Here is a 15,303-nt window from a genome sequence, read left to right as displayed (position 1 = left end):
CAGCAGAGGGAAAAAGCTCTCTCTGCAAATATCCAAAAGCTCTGCCTGGGGAAAAGTGTCCTGGTCATCCCCTGAACCATCCAGGGAACCAGGGAAGGGAAGGGAAGGGAAGGGAAGGGAAGGGAAGGGAAGGGAAGGGAAGGGAAGGGAAGGGAAGGGAAGGGAAGGGAAGGGAAGGGAAGGGAAGGGAAGGGAAGGGAAGGGAAGGGAAGGGAAGGGAAGGGAAGGGAAGGGAAGGGAAGGGAAGGGAAGCTGTGTAGGAGCAGGGGGTGGCTGAGCAGAGCACACTGGCTCAGGAATGAGGCTGTCCCTGCTCCATGGGTCAGTTAATTACTGGGGAACCTGAAGATGTCACTTCACGTTTTGTGTCTCAGGTACTCCATGCATGAAATGGAGGCAGTGGGAAATGATGCTCACTCATCATCATAAGGATTAAGGAGCCAGGCTCTGCTCCCTAATCCAGGGTCACTTGCTGGGCCGTGGGGATCAGAGCTCGGGGAAGCAGCAGGGAATGGTGGTGGGGGACCAGTGCACCAGGGTGAAGGTGGTGTGGGGAGCTGGATGGGAAGCCATGGAAGCACACCACCCGAATTTACAGAGGCTTTTGGGGGAGAACTGGGAGGTCATCACGTGTCAGGGGATTTTGGAAGGTGCCGTGGCCCGGAGGGGGGCAGGACATGGCCCGAGCACTCAGGGCAGTGTCACTGCCAGCAACAGTCGGGAGCAGGACACATCTCCAAGGCGATGAGGCCGGTGCTTCCACCCCAACGGGAGGGCTGGGAGGAGGGGAGAGGCGCCGGGACCCTCCAGGAGGGCAGCGGGGAGGCAGAAGGCAGCCCGGGGCTTGCAGGGTGGAAGGGCCATGCCCAAGGCACGGGTGCAGGAGATGAGAGAGAGAACCCCCGCCCGGGGCCGGGGTGCGGGGCTGGGGATGCGGAGCCGGGGAGAAGGAGGAGGAGGAGCAGGGGCCGGGATGCGGGGCCGGGATGCGGGGCTGAGGAGGAGGAGCGGGGGCCGGGATGCGGGGCCGGAAAGGAGGAGGAGGAGCGGGGACCGGGATGCGGGGCCGGGGATGCGGGGCTGAGGAGGAGGAGCAGGAGCAGGAGCAGGAGGAGCGGGGGCCGGGCCCCAAGCCCCTCCCCAGGGCCGCGGCGGGCGGGGGCGGCCCGGGGAAGGCGGCGAGGCTGCCCCGGTGCTCGGGCACGGGGAGCTGCGCCCGCAGCGAGTTCCGTGCTGAGACAGGAGGAGAAAACAAAACAGAAAAACACACTACAAGGGGGAAAAAAAACCAAACAAAAACAAACAAAGGGAAAAAAATCACAATAAGAAGCAAGGACAATTAACTAATCCACACGCTCAGAGTCAGTGCGGCCATCCCGGAGCGGCCCCTCGGCGGAGCATGGCGCGGGGGGCGGCGGGCAGCCCGGAGCGGGGCCCGGCGCGGCTGCGGGCATGACCCGGGCCCGGAGCGGGGCACAGCTCGGGCCGGGGGGGCCGGGCCGGGCCGCGGGGCCGCCCCCCTCCCTCCGCCCTGCCCAGCCCTCCGCGCATCCTCCGGCACCGCCGAGCCGCGCCGAGCCGCGCCGGGCCGGGCCGGGGCTCCGAGCCGAGCCCAGCGGGACGATGAGGGGCATCCCCTGCTTCTGCACCCTGATCCTCCTGGGTGAGTAGCGCGGCGCGGCCAGCGGGGCACAACTTTCTGCCGGGCTCGCTCGGGGGGCACTGCGAGCACCCCCGGGCAGGGGCTCCGCTCCGGGAGCGGCGGTGAGCCCGGCTGGCACCACCGAGGCCGGGCTGGATGGGCTTGGAGGCGCCCGGGCTCGAGAAAGGTGTCGCTGTCCGAGGCAGGAGGGTCGGAGCGAGATGCTCGGGAAGGTCCTTTGCAGCCCGAACCATTCCGCGACTCCGTGCTCATCCATCGGCTTTGCCTCCTGTGCTCTGGAGCCGAGCTGGGCTCGCTGCTGTGCTTTCGGATGGTCCTGCTGCCGCGCATGAGATGCCCAGATGTGCCCCGCGCATTCAGCACTTCTCGGGCACAGGGCTCGGAGGGGCTGTGCTGCGAGGGGAGGCAGGTTCTGCACGGCCGGGAATGTCCCGGTGTGCCGGGGTTTGGGGCACGGTGTGCGGGGTGGCAGCCCCGGCTCTGTCCCCGCTCTGTCCCCTCTCTGTCCCCGCTCTGTCCCCGCTCTGTCCCCGCTCTGTCACAACCCGAGCGAGCTGCCGGGCTGCGCTCGGCGTCCGCTCTGCGATTCCCTCACACCCCCCGACCCCAGCCGTGCTCAGCGCTTTGTTCCTGCACCGAGAGCAGGGATGAGCGCCCCAGATGTTCCCCCATCCCCGTGGCAGCCCTCGTCCCCTGGCGTGGCGGGGAGCCGCTGTCCCCGAGTGCGCGGGGATGTGGCTGCGGCTCCCGTGCTTTGAGCATCCCGCTCGCATCCTCCCTCCCTCCGCCCGGCCCGGAGCAGCCGCGTCTCCTGCGCGATTCCCGGGGCTCCCGCGGCCCTGAAGGAAGGGAACCGGGTCGAAGGGGCTGCAGCCCCCGGCAGCGGCTGGGGATGCCCCGGTGCCACCGCGGCTCCTCCCCTTGGGGCATTCTGTCCCCTCCCTGTGCTCCGATGAGGCACCAAAGCCAACAGTGAGCTTAAATAGACCAGGAATGGCTGTGGGGAGGCTGGGAATGGGATGTGCCCGTTCTTTTCGGGTGCCGCCGCTGGAGGAAAAGGTCTTGGGGTGACTGCAAGTGGCTGGGACATCGTGGGGCGCCCGGCGCTAGGTCCCGCTGGAGCCCCGCTCCTGGGGAAAACCGAGCTCCGGGCACGACACAGAGCTCCTGACAGGATCGAGCTTTGGGCAGGACCGAGCTCCTGGGGAGAACGGAACCCCTGGACAGATCAGAGAGCTTCTGACAGGACCGAGCTCCTGGTGAGAACTGAGCTCCCGGGCAGGACCGAGCCCCTGGCAGGACACAGGGCTCCTGAGGAGAACCCCTGGGCACGACCGAGCTCTTGGGGAGAACCGAGCTCCTGGACAGGACAGAGAGCTCCTGACAGGACCGAGCTCCAGGGAAGAACCGAGCCCCTGGCAGAACTGAACCCCTGGGCAGGACCGAGCTCCGTCAGGACCGAGCTCCGGGCAGCCCCGAGCGGGTTCTCCCGCCGTGGGTTGGCTCTGCCGGAGCTCCAGGTGACTCCCCGTGCCGGCTCTCCCCGTCACTAGATGTCAGCAGCAGCAACCCTTCCAGGTCCCAGAGGTGGGGATGGGGGCAGATCTGACCCCTCAGGAGGGCCCGGTCGTGTTCAGCAGGGCCCGCTTGGCTCCGGGGCTGGGAGTGCCCGGGAGCACGGCACGGCACGGCCGGGATGGCCGCTCCTCCATCCCGGGACAGGGCTGCGCCCGGGCTGGGTGGGCTCAGCCTCTCCCAGGGCTGTAGCTTTTCCCTCGGGCTCTCGGGGCTCGGGTGCGAGTCCCGGCCTCGGCAGGATCCGTTTTCCAAGCGGCTCGGATTGGCTCCCTCATTGATTGACTGCCCGATTGACTGGCTGGTGGGCTGATCGATTTCTCTAGAGAAAGTGGGCTTAGGGAAAAGAGCAAATGGCCAGTGCCATTGTCGGCAGTGCCGTTGGGAATAGGGGACAGGTGTTAGGGACACACTTGTCACCTCTGCTCCACGCCAGAGCAAAGCCATCAGCTGCTGTTCACCCTTTGCCCTCCTGGTACTGGGGGAACTTTTCACCCCTGGACTAGTGTTTGACCCTTGCAGGCACAGCACCACCCCAGCAGATGCTCCTGGACACCCTCAGCCTTTTCCCTGAGTATTTTTGGGATGTTTGTGTTGTGGATGGACATGGAGATGTGCCTGGGATCCCGTGCAGGGATGCAGGATGCAGGGCTGGAGAGGGCAGGCACGAGCCTGGCAATTCCAAGCTTCATCCCAGTGGGCTGCAGTGCGAGCTCCTCGCTTTTGGTGTGTCCTCTGTGGCATTTTTGGGATGATCCTGGCTGCAGGAGGCAGTTCTTGGTGAGATTGGGGCTGTCCTAAGGCCAGTGCCACCATCGGGCAGTCTGGATGGAGATCCCATCTTCCTGCTGGCACAAGCATACAGGGCGGCCTGGAGCAGGCAGCTTGCAGAATTGAGCAGTGTTTTATTTTCCTCAGCTGCTTTTCAGCCAGATCAGCTCCCTGAGCTGTCCCCAGCAGCCACACTGATGTGAGGACAGAGCAGGAGCACAGTGCCACCCCTGAGGACAAGGGACGTGGCTTTGGGCAAGCTCATGTCCCCTGGTATTTACCTGAGCAGGAATCCCACTCACAGGGCTGTGCTGAGGCTTTCAGGAAGACCTTATGGAAAATCAGGGCTCCAGGAAGCACTGATAGAGTTACATATAGAGAGTGTAATTAATTTGGCAAGGACACAGGGCTACACCTGTGAGCAGCCTGAGCAGCACAGCACCTGAGCAGCACAGATCCCATCAAACACTTGCAGGGTTCCTGGTTTGGCACAGGCTCCTCACAGATCCCATCAAACACTTGCAGGGCTCCTGGGTTTCCATGGGCTCTGCACAGATTCCATCAAACACTTGCAGGGTTCCTGGCCTGGGTTATCCATGGGCCCTGCACAGATCCCATCAAACATGAGACTGTCTGGCCGATTTTCACCTGGTTTCGGAACTCAGATCCTGGGGGAAAAGCAGAAAAAAAAATCTCTTGAAAACTGCATCTGTGTGTGTGAGAGAGGGAAACTCTCCTTAAATGAGTGGCTTTGTCAGTTCTGATGGGAGCAATCTGATTTTTGCATCAACAGGAATGTGATATTTGTGTCTCTCCGTGTTGGTGCAGAGGAGAAATAAAACTTCTCCCTCAACAGGCTGCCCACTAATGCTGTGCAGATTGCTCTGCAAGGACCTTACCACACCCAGAAAATATTTTTTCCAGAGCTCTGGAGCCTTAAATAGCAATTATTGCTGGGTAAAAATTAGTACTACTTAAGGCTAATAATTAGTACGAATTACTGTGAATAGCATTTTATTTTGCTTTTGGAGACAGAAATGTCTTCCCTGCTCTCCCAGCAATTTTCACAGATGATTTCTATTGTGCCTGAAATTCCCTTCATCATTTTCACACAAGACTTGTTCATTTTTATAACTTTCCACTTGGTCATTTTAAAACATGACTTCTAATGTCTCTAAAGTTTGCCACCTTTTGATAAAAATACCCTGCTACCAAGATATTCATGATTTCTTTTTCCCTCTAGTGGACTTTATATTCCTTTTGCCTTCCCTAAAAAATATATAAATGACCTCTTTCTTCTCAACCCAAAAGTGAGAGAGGACAAATTGAAAGGTAGTTCTCCTGCTAGAAGAATTTTTTTCAGAAGAACACATTTCACTGAAAAAATAAAAAGGAACAGAACTATGGCAAGCTTGTTCCTGTCAATCTTCAGTTCAGAACAGCTCCCTTGTTTCAAAAGCCTCTGTCAGAATCCCCTGTGGTAGCAGTGGAACAGAGCCCCTCCTGGCAGTGCCTGGGCTCAGGGGGAGGGCTGGCAGAGCTCACCCACCTGCGGTCCCTGCTCCACCCTTGGTCCATCCCTGCTGGGCTCTGCACTCTTGGGAAAGCAGCCTGGAACCAGGGATGGGTGAGAGGGTGTCTTGGATTGGAAAGACAGGAGTCTGCTAAGGAAGGCAGGAGCCTCCCCTGAAATGGAGAAGGTAAACCCTCCCCACCCCTCTGAATTGCTATAAATTTTAAATTAAGGGACTCTCAGGCAAAAATATGGGAGCAGGAAATAACAGTTCTTTAATAGGGAAAGGAAAAACATAAAAGGATGTACACTAGAACAACACTGCCAGAGTCAGAACCCAACCTGACACCCTGTGGGTCAGGGTGTTGGTGGCAGTGCCATTGGAATTGTGGCTGCAGCCCTCCTGAAATATCAGGTGTGGCTCTGTTGGAGCAAGGGGAATTTGTAGAGAAGGATGTATTCTTCCTCTGAAGATCCAGTGGAAGGAGAGGCAGCTGCTGTTCCTCTGGGGAATCCCGTGGAGAAAGCCGTGCTGGTGTCTTGAACACCTCTGGATTATATCTGGGTAGCAACGCTTGGCTCCTCCCTCTGGGTGGAACCTCTCACAATGGGATGCTGTAGTTCTTATCAGTCATGCGGTGACATTCAATAGTCTGTTATCAGCAGATGTCCCCTCCCGAGGGAGGTGTGAATGTGGTCACTCAAAGGCAAACTGCCCACTTGACAAAGGTAATCTGCCATACAGATGGTGATTGAAAACAATTTGCATTGCAATCTTCAACAGAGGGAGAGCCTGAGGAGCTGGTGGGAGGTGGCACCAGGGATGGTGATTCCTCCTGCAGGTGGACAGGGAGGAGAGCCCAGCCTGTGTGTCTGGGCAGGGGTGTGGGGCTGCAGGACAAGGACCCAGGGCTGCCTCACACAGGACAAGGAGGGTTTCCAGAGGGGAGGCCACCATCCATCATGGGCGAGGAGGAGCTGGGAGTGCCACAAGGAAGGAAAATGAGTCTGCAGGAAGGTCACATCACACTGAAATCACCTGTGAGTCATCCAGGACCTGGGGCTGGTACCAGGTGGTGCCACAGCTGGCTCTGGCTGAGCTGCAGTGAGCTTGGTGGGCACTGAGAGAGGTTGTGTGTGATGGTGTTCAGAGGAGTCTCAGGTTGAGGGAAGAGATGAGGATCTGACTCCATGTTTCAGAAGGCTGATTTATTATTTTATGATATATATTACATTAAAACTATACTAAAAGAATAGAAGAAAGGATTTCATCAGAAGGCCAGCTAAGAATAGAATAGCAAATAAGAATGATAACAAAGGCTCTGTCTCAGAGAGTCCAAGCCAGCTGACTGTGATTGGCCATTAATTACAAACAACCACACGAGACGAGACCAATCACAGACGCACCTGTTGCATTCCACAGCAGCAGATAACCATTGTTTACATTTTGTTCCTGAGGCCTTCTCAGCTTCTCAGGAGGAAAAATCCTAAGGAAAGGATTTTCCATAAAAGATGTCTGCAACAGTTGTGGTCCTCGTGGACATTGCCAGGCATCTCCTGCATCTCACCAGAGTGGTGGAGGCCCCACCTCTGGAAGCATCCAGGCTGAGGCTGGATGGGGTGTGAGCAACCTGCTCTGGTGGAAGTTGTCTCTGCTCTTGGAAAGTTCCTTTCAACTCCAACCAGTCTGTGACTGGGATTTTTGATTAAATGAACTTTCAAAGGTCCCTTCCAACCCAAACTGCTCTGTGACTCTGTGGTGAGTTGGTGCCCCAGCTGCAGATCTCCTTGGGCCCCTTCAGCCCCCCAGCAATGGCACATCTGTCCCTGCCCTGGGGGGACAGGGATCCTGCTCACTCACATGTGTGCTGTCCCCAGAGCCTGCCCATGCCTTGTGCTCTGCCCCCTGGCAGGAGCTGCTGGGGCTCTGGGCTTTGGCTGCAGCAGGAGCTGGAAGGGATGGATGACCCCAGAGACACAGAACAAACCCCACTGCCCCAGAGTCCTCATGGGGAAAAGCCCTTCCCTGTGTCCTGCTGTGTTATACGAATATTCTCCAGCTCAGAACTGCTCTGGCCATGTCCTGTCACTCTCAAGTCTCATCTCCCTTCATGTGAATCCATCTTCTTCCTCCAAGGTGTCCCCTCCAAGCTCGGGGGGCCCTTGTGGGTCTGCACAGCTCCTGCCAGGAGGGCACAGCCAGGGGGATTTGGGATCTTATCCCAGGGAACAGGGACAGGAGCAGAGGGAACGGCCTTAGGGGAGCTCAGGGTGGGCCCTGGGGACATTCCACATGGAAAGGGGAGGAATGGTGTCCCCATCCCTGGGGGGTTTCACAGCTGTGTTGATGTGGCACTTGGGGACAGGGGCAGTGGTGGCCCTGGCAGTGCTGGGGAATGGTTGGACTCAGTGGTCTGTTCCAATTCAGAGGGCTTTTCCAATTTAAATTATTCTGGGACTCTATTTTTCTCTTTCTATGCAAATCCATCTGGAAAGCAGTTTGCATGAAAGCTGCAGTGAGAGCAGTTGTGCTGTGGCTCTGATTTACGGAATCCAAGTGGCAGAGCCTGTCTGTGGTACCTGTCCCCACCGAGCAGAGTTATTGCAGCACTCCCTCTGTGCTGGTGACATATGGCTCGAGGGCTGCTCTGACACACAAGTGCAGCCAGCTGGCTTTGGAGGGGAAGGGAATGGCACAGATTTTTTGGTGCTTCTTCCAAAAGGAGGATCAAATTGCTCATCTTTCAAACACCTCCGAGCTCAGCCATCTCTTTGTTGCCCCAAGGGGGTGGCAGTGCACTTTGGGATGGGAGCTTAACCAGCTCCAGATGCTGAGGGCTGTGAGTTAAGCCTTGAGAGGCTGCTGGGTGTTCCCTCCTCGCCTCCTGTTACTGGTACAATGAAAAGAAGGCAGGCACACAGTTTGGGTCAGGCCCACCTGCAGTGCTGCTGGCTGAGCTGCAGGGCTGAGCTGCAGCCCACCCTGCTCAGGGGATCAGCTCTGCTGTGCCTCCAGGGACTGGGCTGCCCTGGCAGCAGGAGGGCTGGAAGTGCCCAAGGAAGGGTTCAGCTCCAGACTGGAGCAGCTCAGGGAGCCCTTGCATGGTCTGAGGGCTCTGGAGCCTCGAGCTGAGCTGGACCCAGCCAGTGCCCAGGACAGGTCCTGAGAGAGCTCCAGGGTGCCTAAAGAGGTGCTGGAGTGAACTCCATCTCTGCAAAATAATCAGGCTTTGCTTTCAGCTGTGCATTAAATGAGGCTGGCTGGTGCCTCCTGGGAAATCCCATCCTCCTCGATTAATCAGAGCAAAGGAAACACAGGGCAGCCACAACCTCGTGGGGAAGGAGCCTTCACTTGGAACGTGGCTGTGAATTTTTGTTTTGAGCAAACACCGTGTCTGGGCCATCACTCTGCAGAGTTCATGTGGTCCTGTCCGTGAGAATTTTACATAAAGAGTCAAATCAATCATAAAGGGGTTTGAATTTCTCAATTCATCTTCTTGTACTGTTGCAGCCTTTATTGAACGCTTCGCTCCTTTTTTTTCCCCTCCTGCTGCCCAAACTGGACCCCCCTAAATGTCACCTCCACCTTATTAACTGTTGCAGCCTTTATTGAACACTGTGTTTTATTATTTCCTCTTGCTGCTCTAATTGGATCCCCCAAAGGCATCACCTGCACCGTGGTGACAACTGGCATGTCTTTCTGTCCCTTGCTTAGCCCAGGGGAAGTTGTCCCTGCCTGTGGCAGGGGTGGAACAGGATGAGCTTTGAGGTCCCTTCCAGACCATCCCGTCCCACAATTCCAAGGATGAGTGCTCTGCATCCCCATCAGGCTGAGCTTTGAGGTTCCTTCCAGACCAAACCATCCCACAGTTCAATGGCTGAGTGCTCTGCATCCCCATCCCTGCACTCCAACTCCAAAGGGCTGGCTGTAGATGCAATGGTTTGTCCTGCAGCCAACCCACCCGCCCTTCCTCAGAGCTGCTCCAGTGAGGAAACCCAGGAGGAGGCTCACAGCTCAACTGTGTGTGGCTTTGGGTGAACAGCTTTTGTATCAGAGTACCTGTTCCCTGTGCTGTCCCTTCCCTGTGTGTGCAGAGCAATAATCTGCCCATGCCAGCTGCCCAGGGGGCTCAGCTGTGCTGCCCCAGCCCCTGCAGCCTGCAGGGAGGCAGCAGCTGGCTCTGCAGGGCTCTGCAGCTTCCCTTGGATGCTGCTGTGAGCAGCACAAAGCACCTTAAAGGGCTCTCACAGGGCTGGGGGGGACAGAAGCCCCTGGAACCCTCTGTGAGGAGGGCTGCAGGTGATGATGTGGTGTTGGTGTGTGTGGGTGGGGAGGAGAGCAGCCCTGCATGCTGAATTCCCCAAAGGTGGGGACATGGTGTTGGTGAGTGTGAGTGAAGAGGAGAGCACACCTGAATGCTGAATCCTGGGGGTTTGGAAGAGCCAAAGGAGGGAACATGGTGCTGGTGAGTGGGGAGAAGAGCAGCCCTGCGTGCTGAATTCCCAAAGGTGGGGACATGGTGCTGGTGTGAGTGGGGAGGACAGAACACCTCCATGCTGAATTCCCCAAAGGTGGGGACATGGTGCTGGTGTGAGTGAGTGGGTAGGAGAGCAGCCCTGCATGCTGAATTCCCCAAAGGTAGGGACATGGTGGACATGGTGTTGGTTTCTGTGAGTGAGCAGGAAAGCACACCTGCATGCTGAATTCTGGGGGTTTGGAACAGCCAAAGGAGGGGACATGGTGTTTGTGTGTGTGAATGGGCAGGACAGCACACCTGCATGCTGAATTCTGGGGCTTGGGAAGAGCCAAAGGAGGGGATATGGTGTTGGTGTGTGTGATGGGGAGAAGAGCAGCCCTGCATGCTGAATCCTGGGGTTGGGAAGAGCCAAAGGCATTGAGCTGTTTGTGTGAGCCCTGGGTGAGCTGGGTGTGCTGAAGTGTCTCCTCCTGCTGAGGAGTTCACTCCTCCTTGCAAGGTTAGTTGATTTGACACGAGTTACAGCAATTTCACGGTACATTTTTCCCTCCTTCCAAGACATTTGTCTTGTTTCTTCCTCTTGGTAAGAGAAAATAACCCAGTAGGCTGCTTGAGAGACAAAGTGCTCACCTTGGGCTGCTGTCACAGGGGACACACAAAATCCCTGGGGCAGCACAGAGCTTTCCTTCAATGCAGGAAAAGTGCTTGGGGGTCGTGGTGCTCAGAGCCTGGAAAAACCCCCAAGGTAACAGAGGAGACAGGTGTGTGCACAGGGGGCTGGGATGAGGAGGAGCTCCAGCTGTGGGTGAGGAATGCAGTGCCTTCAAAACAGACCATGCTGGGGCTCTGGCATCTCACCCTGAGCGCCCCAAATTCAGGCAACACCATGGGCTCACACATTCTGTCTGCTGCCTGGCAGGGAACTGCTGCAGGAAAACTGAAATGTTGCACTCTGTGATCCCAGAGGTATTTCCTAACTTAAAAGGTTCTGTGGTTCTGTTAATAAAAACTTGGATTTCAAATGACCCAAAGGGAGAAGAGCCAGTTTGCCCTTAGAGGGCTGATGGGATCACTCAAGGACTTGTCAGGCTTTGGAGAATCAGCAAACCATAAACCAAAATGCTGCCCTGGGGAACTCCCCAAAAGTGCCTGGGGGCCCCATCCCCTGGGAACATGCTGATTTTCCCTCTCCAGTCAGAAATCTTGTCTCCTTTTTGTGATGTTGAAAGGAAATGTCCTGAGGTGAAGAACCTCCTGTAGGACACAGCTTTGGAGGCTCTCCTGCTGTGTTGGGGACTTGGCTGAACTTGCACTACAGGAGTTGTCTGTCAGGGCCAGAGGATTTGGGAAGGGAACAGTGGGAAGGTTCTGAGCAGATTCTGCTCTGGAAGTGGGATGTGGAGGAGAAGAGGCTCCTGAGGTGTCAGACAGGAGGTGCAGAGGGAGCTTCCCACGGCGACAGGAATTCACAGGTGTTGGAGAAGATGAAACAGGAAAGCCTTACAAATATGATTGTCTGGCAAAAGATTTTGAGAATATGGAAACTATAAGTGAGATTGAAATGAAAGCAAGCTTTGAGATCCCTCAGTTACTGAACAACTGGAAAACAATGGTGTGGCCAGCTGAAGGTGATCCCTTTTGATGGAACAACACCCTCTGCCTGCAGACAGCTCCAAGGGTCAGAGCAGACCCTACAGATTGGCAGAGGGGCCCAAAGAGGAGTTTTTAGGGTTTAAAATGTAACACAGTATGGTAATGTAGTGACTCTTATAGACTGTATGTAAATGCTATAAGATTTGTGTATTGTACTGGAATGGTTAGTGAGAATCAGAATATTCAACACAGAAGATGATTTATTGTGTTATAACAGGAACTTCGCTCTCTTACCCCATTTATTCTCTTACCCCTTTTACTCTCTTGCTCTTTTACTCTCTTACCCTCTAATCCTCTCTACCCCTCTCCTCTTGGGCCTGCTCTGAGCTGTGGCTGGCAGCTCCCAGCTGGGCCCTGCACCCAGGCCCTCTGCAATAAACCCCAAATCCCAAAAGGCCCTACACCCAGGCCCTCTGCAATAAACCCCAGATTCCAAAAGGCCCCTGCTCCCAGGCCCTCTGCAATAAAGCCCAAGTTCCTGACCTGGCTAGAGATCTCTCATCTCCGTCCATCCCGACCGTGCTACCCCCAACGCTCCGACACACAGGAATCCAGGAACTGGGAGAGCAGCATGCAGGATGGGGAGCTCTGAGAGCCCTGCTGGATCCAGGGAGCCCCAGGGGATGGAGTTTCCTTCTGCCAAAGGGGATGTGGCTCTCTGCAGGTGAGGAGGCAGCTCGGGGCCGTCTGGGTTGGACACATGTCCCAGGAGAAGCAGAGGTAGAGTTTCCACCTTCCTGGGACTGGTGCAGGCAATTCACCTCCCTCTCTGGTGCTGCTTCATTCCTGCTCCCCACAGACCAGCCAGGGCAACCCCTGATGTGTGCTGGGAAGCCTGTGAGTAATTAACTACCTGACTCCAGGGCTCCGGAGCTCTAATTGAGGTCGTTAGATGCTATTGCATTACCAGTAAGTTCTGAGCATAATGGAAGGGCTGGAGCAAAAAAACAAACAAACAAACAAACAGGAATTTTAAAAACCCAAATAGCAAGAAGAAATGCAGTGAACTCCCCCAGAAGTGTTTAATGCAGGGTGAGCCTGTCCCATGGGATGAGGAGTTGCAGCATCTGTCTTTGGGTCTCTCAGGTTTTGGATAATGATGCAAACTCACTGCATCCATGTGTAAAATCAGGATATTTTTAAAGCAGGGGAATTCTTGTGAGGCAGAACCAGCAGTGTTTGACCCGGGATATTTGTGTTTGTGGCCAGCAGCAAACTCCAAGCTGGGATCAGGAACAAGGGGATTTCCAGCAGCCCCTGCCTAAGCACAGAGCCCACTGAGCCCTTCCTCAGGCAGGACCAAGGTGAAGAGTTCTGCAAAGCTTCCCCTATCCCAGGGATGCACAGGGAGCTTTAACAGCCTCTGGCACAAGGGCAGGCTGGAAAGCTGCAGCTCATTTCCCAGAAAAATATTGGGCTTTTGGTACAGTTTGACTTTCGAACAACAATGACAGATCAGGAACAGTAAAATTTGAAATAAAAGATAGCAAGTGGAAAATGAAATGCTTATTAAGTATAATTCCAGGGGAAGAAAAATGAGGACTAAAATGAAGCCGCAGATGTTCCTCTTCTGTTTTATCTGCTTTTATTGAGAAAACTGAAAATGGCCTTCCCAGAGGGACCTTGGGCAGGAAGAGAAATGGAATCTGTCTCTCACTTGTCCCACACACCAGACAGGTCCCAGAGGCTGCAGGAAATGGGTTTCACCCCACCTGGTTTTCACCTGCTCTTCTGAACTTCTCCTTTCAATTGAGAGGAGAAGCTGTCAGGCCTGGAGGGACACTGCTCCTCTCTGCACGTTGGTGTTACCCCCAAGGGCTTCAAAACCAATCCCAGTGACACTTCTGGCTCTGTCCTTGATCAGTGAGATGAACCCAGCCAAAGCCACCAAGTTCCCATGGTGAGCTCTCATGGTCCTCCAAGGAGCAGCTGATGTGGAGGGAGAAGTCAAGGACCCATCATTTCAATCTATACAACCAAAGAAATGAAAGATAAAGAAAATGAGATTAAAACATTATTTAGTGTTTTGTTTTCCTACTTGCAAAGCCCAGATTTCCCCAGGAAACATATTTTTCCATGTTTAAAAGAGAAAGAAAGAAATCCAGTGAGAAACTTGTGTTTCACATTAGGGCTCTAGCCCTGATGATGGTTGGAGCTGCGTGGACTTGGTGCCTCCTCTGGTGCTCACAGAGGCCACCCAGGAGCGTTTGGGGCCATGGGAGTTGCTTGTCCCTCTGTTAAAGTCCCTGAAGAGGTGCTGGCCATGGCCAGCCAGTCCTGTCCTGGCCCTGCTCACAAGGCAAGGGCCATTCCCAGCTGGTGTGAGAGGGGCTGCTCTGTTTGCAGGAGGGCAGAGTTTAACAGCTCTGGTCACTGGCACCTGCACCTTGGCTTTACTGGGCTCAGTGGGCAAGGCAGGGCACTGAGACCAACCCTTCCCCCGCCTGCCAGGCCTGCCTGCTGCTAAGGAGCCCCCAGATCCTGCTGGACAAACGTTCCAGCTTCATCTCCTTAGCCCCCACCTCCATCTCCCATTGCCTTTGTGCCACCCCAGCCCCAGGGCAGAGCACTGGCTGTGACATGAGATGGCAGGTGATGGCACTGGCTGTGGCACAGAGCAGGTGATGGCACTGGCTGTGACACAGAGCAGGTGATAGTGCTGGCAGAGCACTGGCTGTCACACAGAGCAGGTGATGGCATTGGCTGTGACACAGAGCAGGTGATAGCGCTGGCAGAGCACTGGCTGTCACACAGAGCAGGTGGTGGCACTGGCAGGGCACTGGCTTGACACAGAGCAGGTGGTGGCACTGGCTGTGACATGAGATGGCAGGTGATGGCACTGGCAGGGCACTGGCTGTGGCACAGAGCAGGTGATGGCACTGGCTGTGACACAGAGCAGGTGGTGGCACTGGCTGTGACATGAGATGGCAGGTGATGGCACTGGCTGTGACACAGAGCAGGGGATGGCACTGGCAGGGCACTGGCTGTGGCACAGAGCAGGTGGTGGCACTGGCTGTGACACAGAGCAGGGGATGGCACTGGCAGGGCACTGGCTGTGACACATCTGACACAGAGCAGATGATGGTCCTGGCTGATTTAGGGGAGGAGGCAGGTCTGGAAGGTGTGAGCACACCCAGAGCACAGAGCCAGCTCTGGGCCAGGCTGGGTGCCGGGCCAGCAGGAGCTCCTGCAGAGCCTCTGTGAGCCCTTTGAGCCCTCAGTGCCCTCTGTGAACCCTCTGTGAGCCCTGTGAGCCCTGCCATGCCCTCTCCAGCAGTCAGAGCCTCTCCTGCCTTGCACTGCAGTGAGCACAGCCTCACAGAGCAAGGGAGGGCACAGGAGAGATGCCTGGGGTGGGTGCCTGGCTGATCCAGAGCTGCAGAGGGAAGAAAGGCACAGGAGAGAACAGGATCTCACTCTATAAATACCTGCAAGGTACCAGTGCCAGGGAAGGAGAGGAGGATTAGTCACACTCCTGTGAGACAGGGAGGGGAGGGCAGACAGCAACAACGTGAAGCACTGGAGGAAAAAGTTCTGAGTATTAGCAGTGAAATGTTTAGGCTATTTTTCTTTCTCATTTGTAATGGAAAAAGAAATTGCAGGGTCTCAGTCTTAGTTATCCTTGAGGCTTGATGAATTTTTTCAGGGGA

At 55.7% G+C, this 15,303-nt stretch overlaps 1 protein-coding gene across 2 annotated transcripts in view; it reads left to right on the top strand.

Annotated features, from left to right (window-relative positions):
- Positions 1–1,158: 1,158 nt before the first annotated feature.
- The window catches only part of LOC135447111 (GDNF family receptor alpha-4), a 72,699-nt gene continuing 58,554 nt past the window's right edge, over positions 1,159–15,303 (top strand). For both annotated transcript variants that reach the window (XM_064711924.1, XM_064711923.1), the window contains exon 1: positions 1,159–1,663. In XM_064711924.1, the coding sequence (XP_064567994.1) occupies positions 1,453–1,663 (211 nt within the window). In that variant the 5' untranslated portion in view covers positions 1,159–1,452. The remainder of the gene's footprint in view (positions 1,664–15,303) is intronic.

The sequence above is a fragment of the Zonotrichia leucophrys genome, chromosome 4 (genome assembly GCF_028769735.1).
Source record: "Zonotrichia leucophrys gambelii isolate GWCS_2022_RI chromosome 4, RI_Zleu_2.0, whole genome shotgun sequence".
Taxonomy (NCBI): domain Eukaryota; kingdom Metazoa; phylum Chordata; class Aves; order Passeriformes; family Passerellidae; genus Zonotrichia; species Zonotrichia leucophrys.
This window is presented reverse-complemented; position numbering and strand designations above follow the sequence as displayed.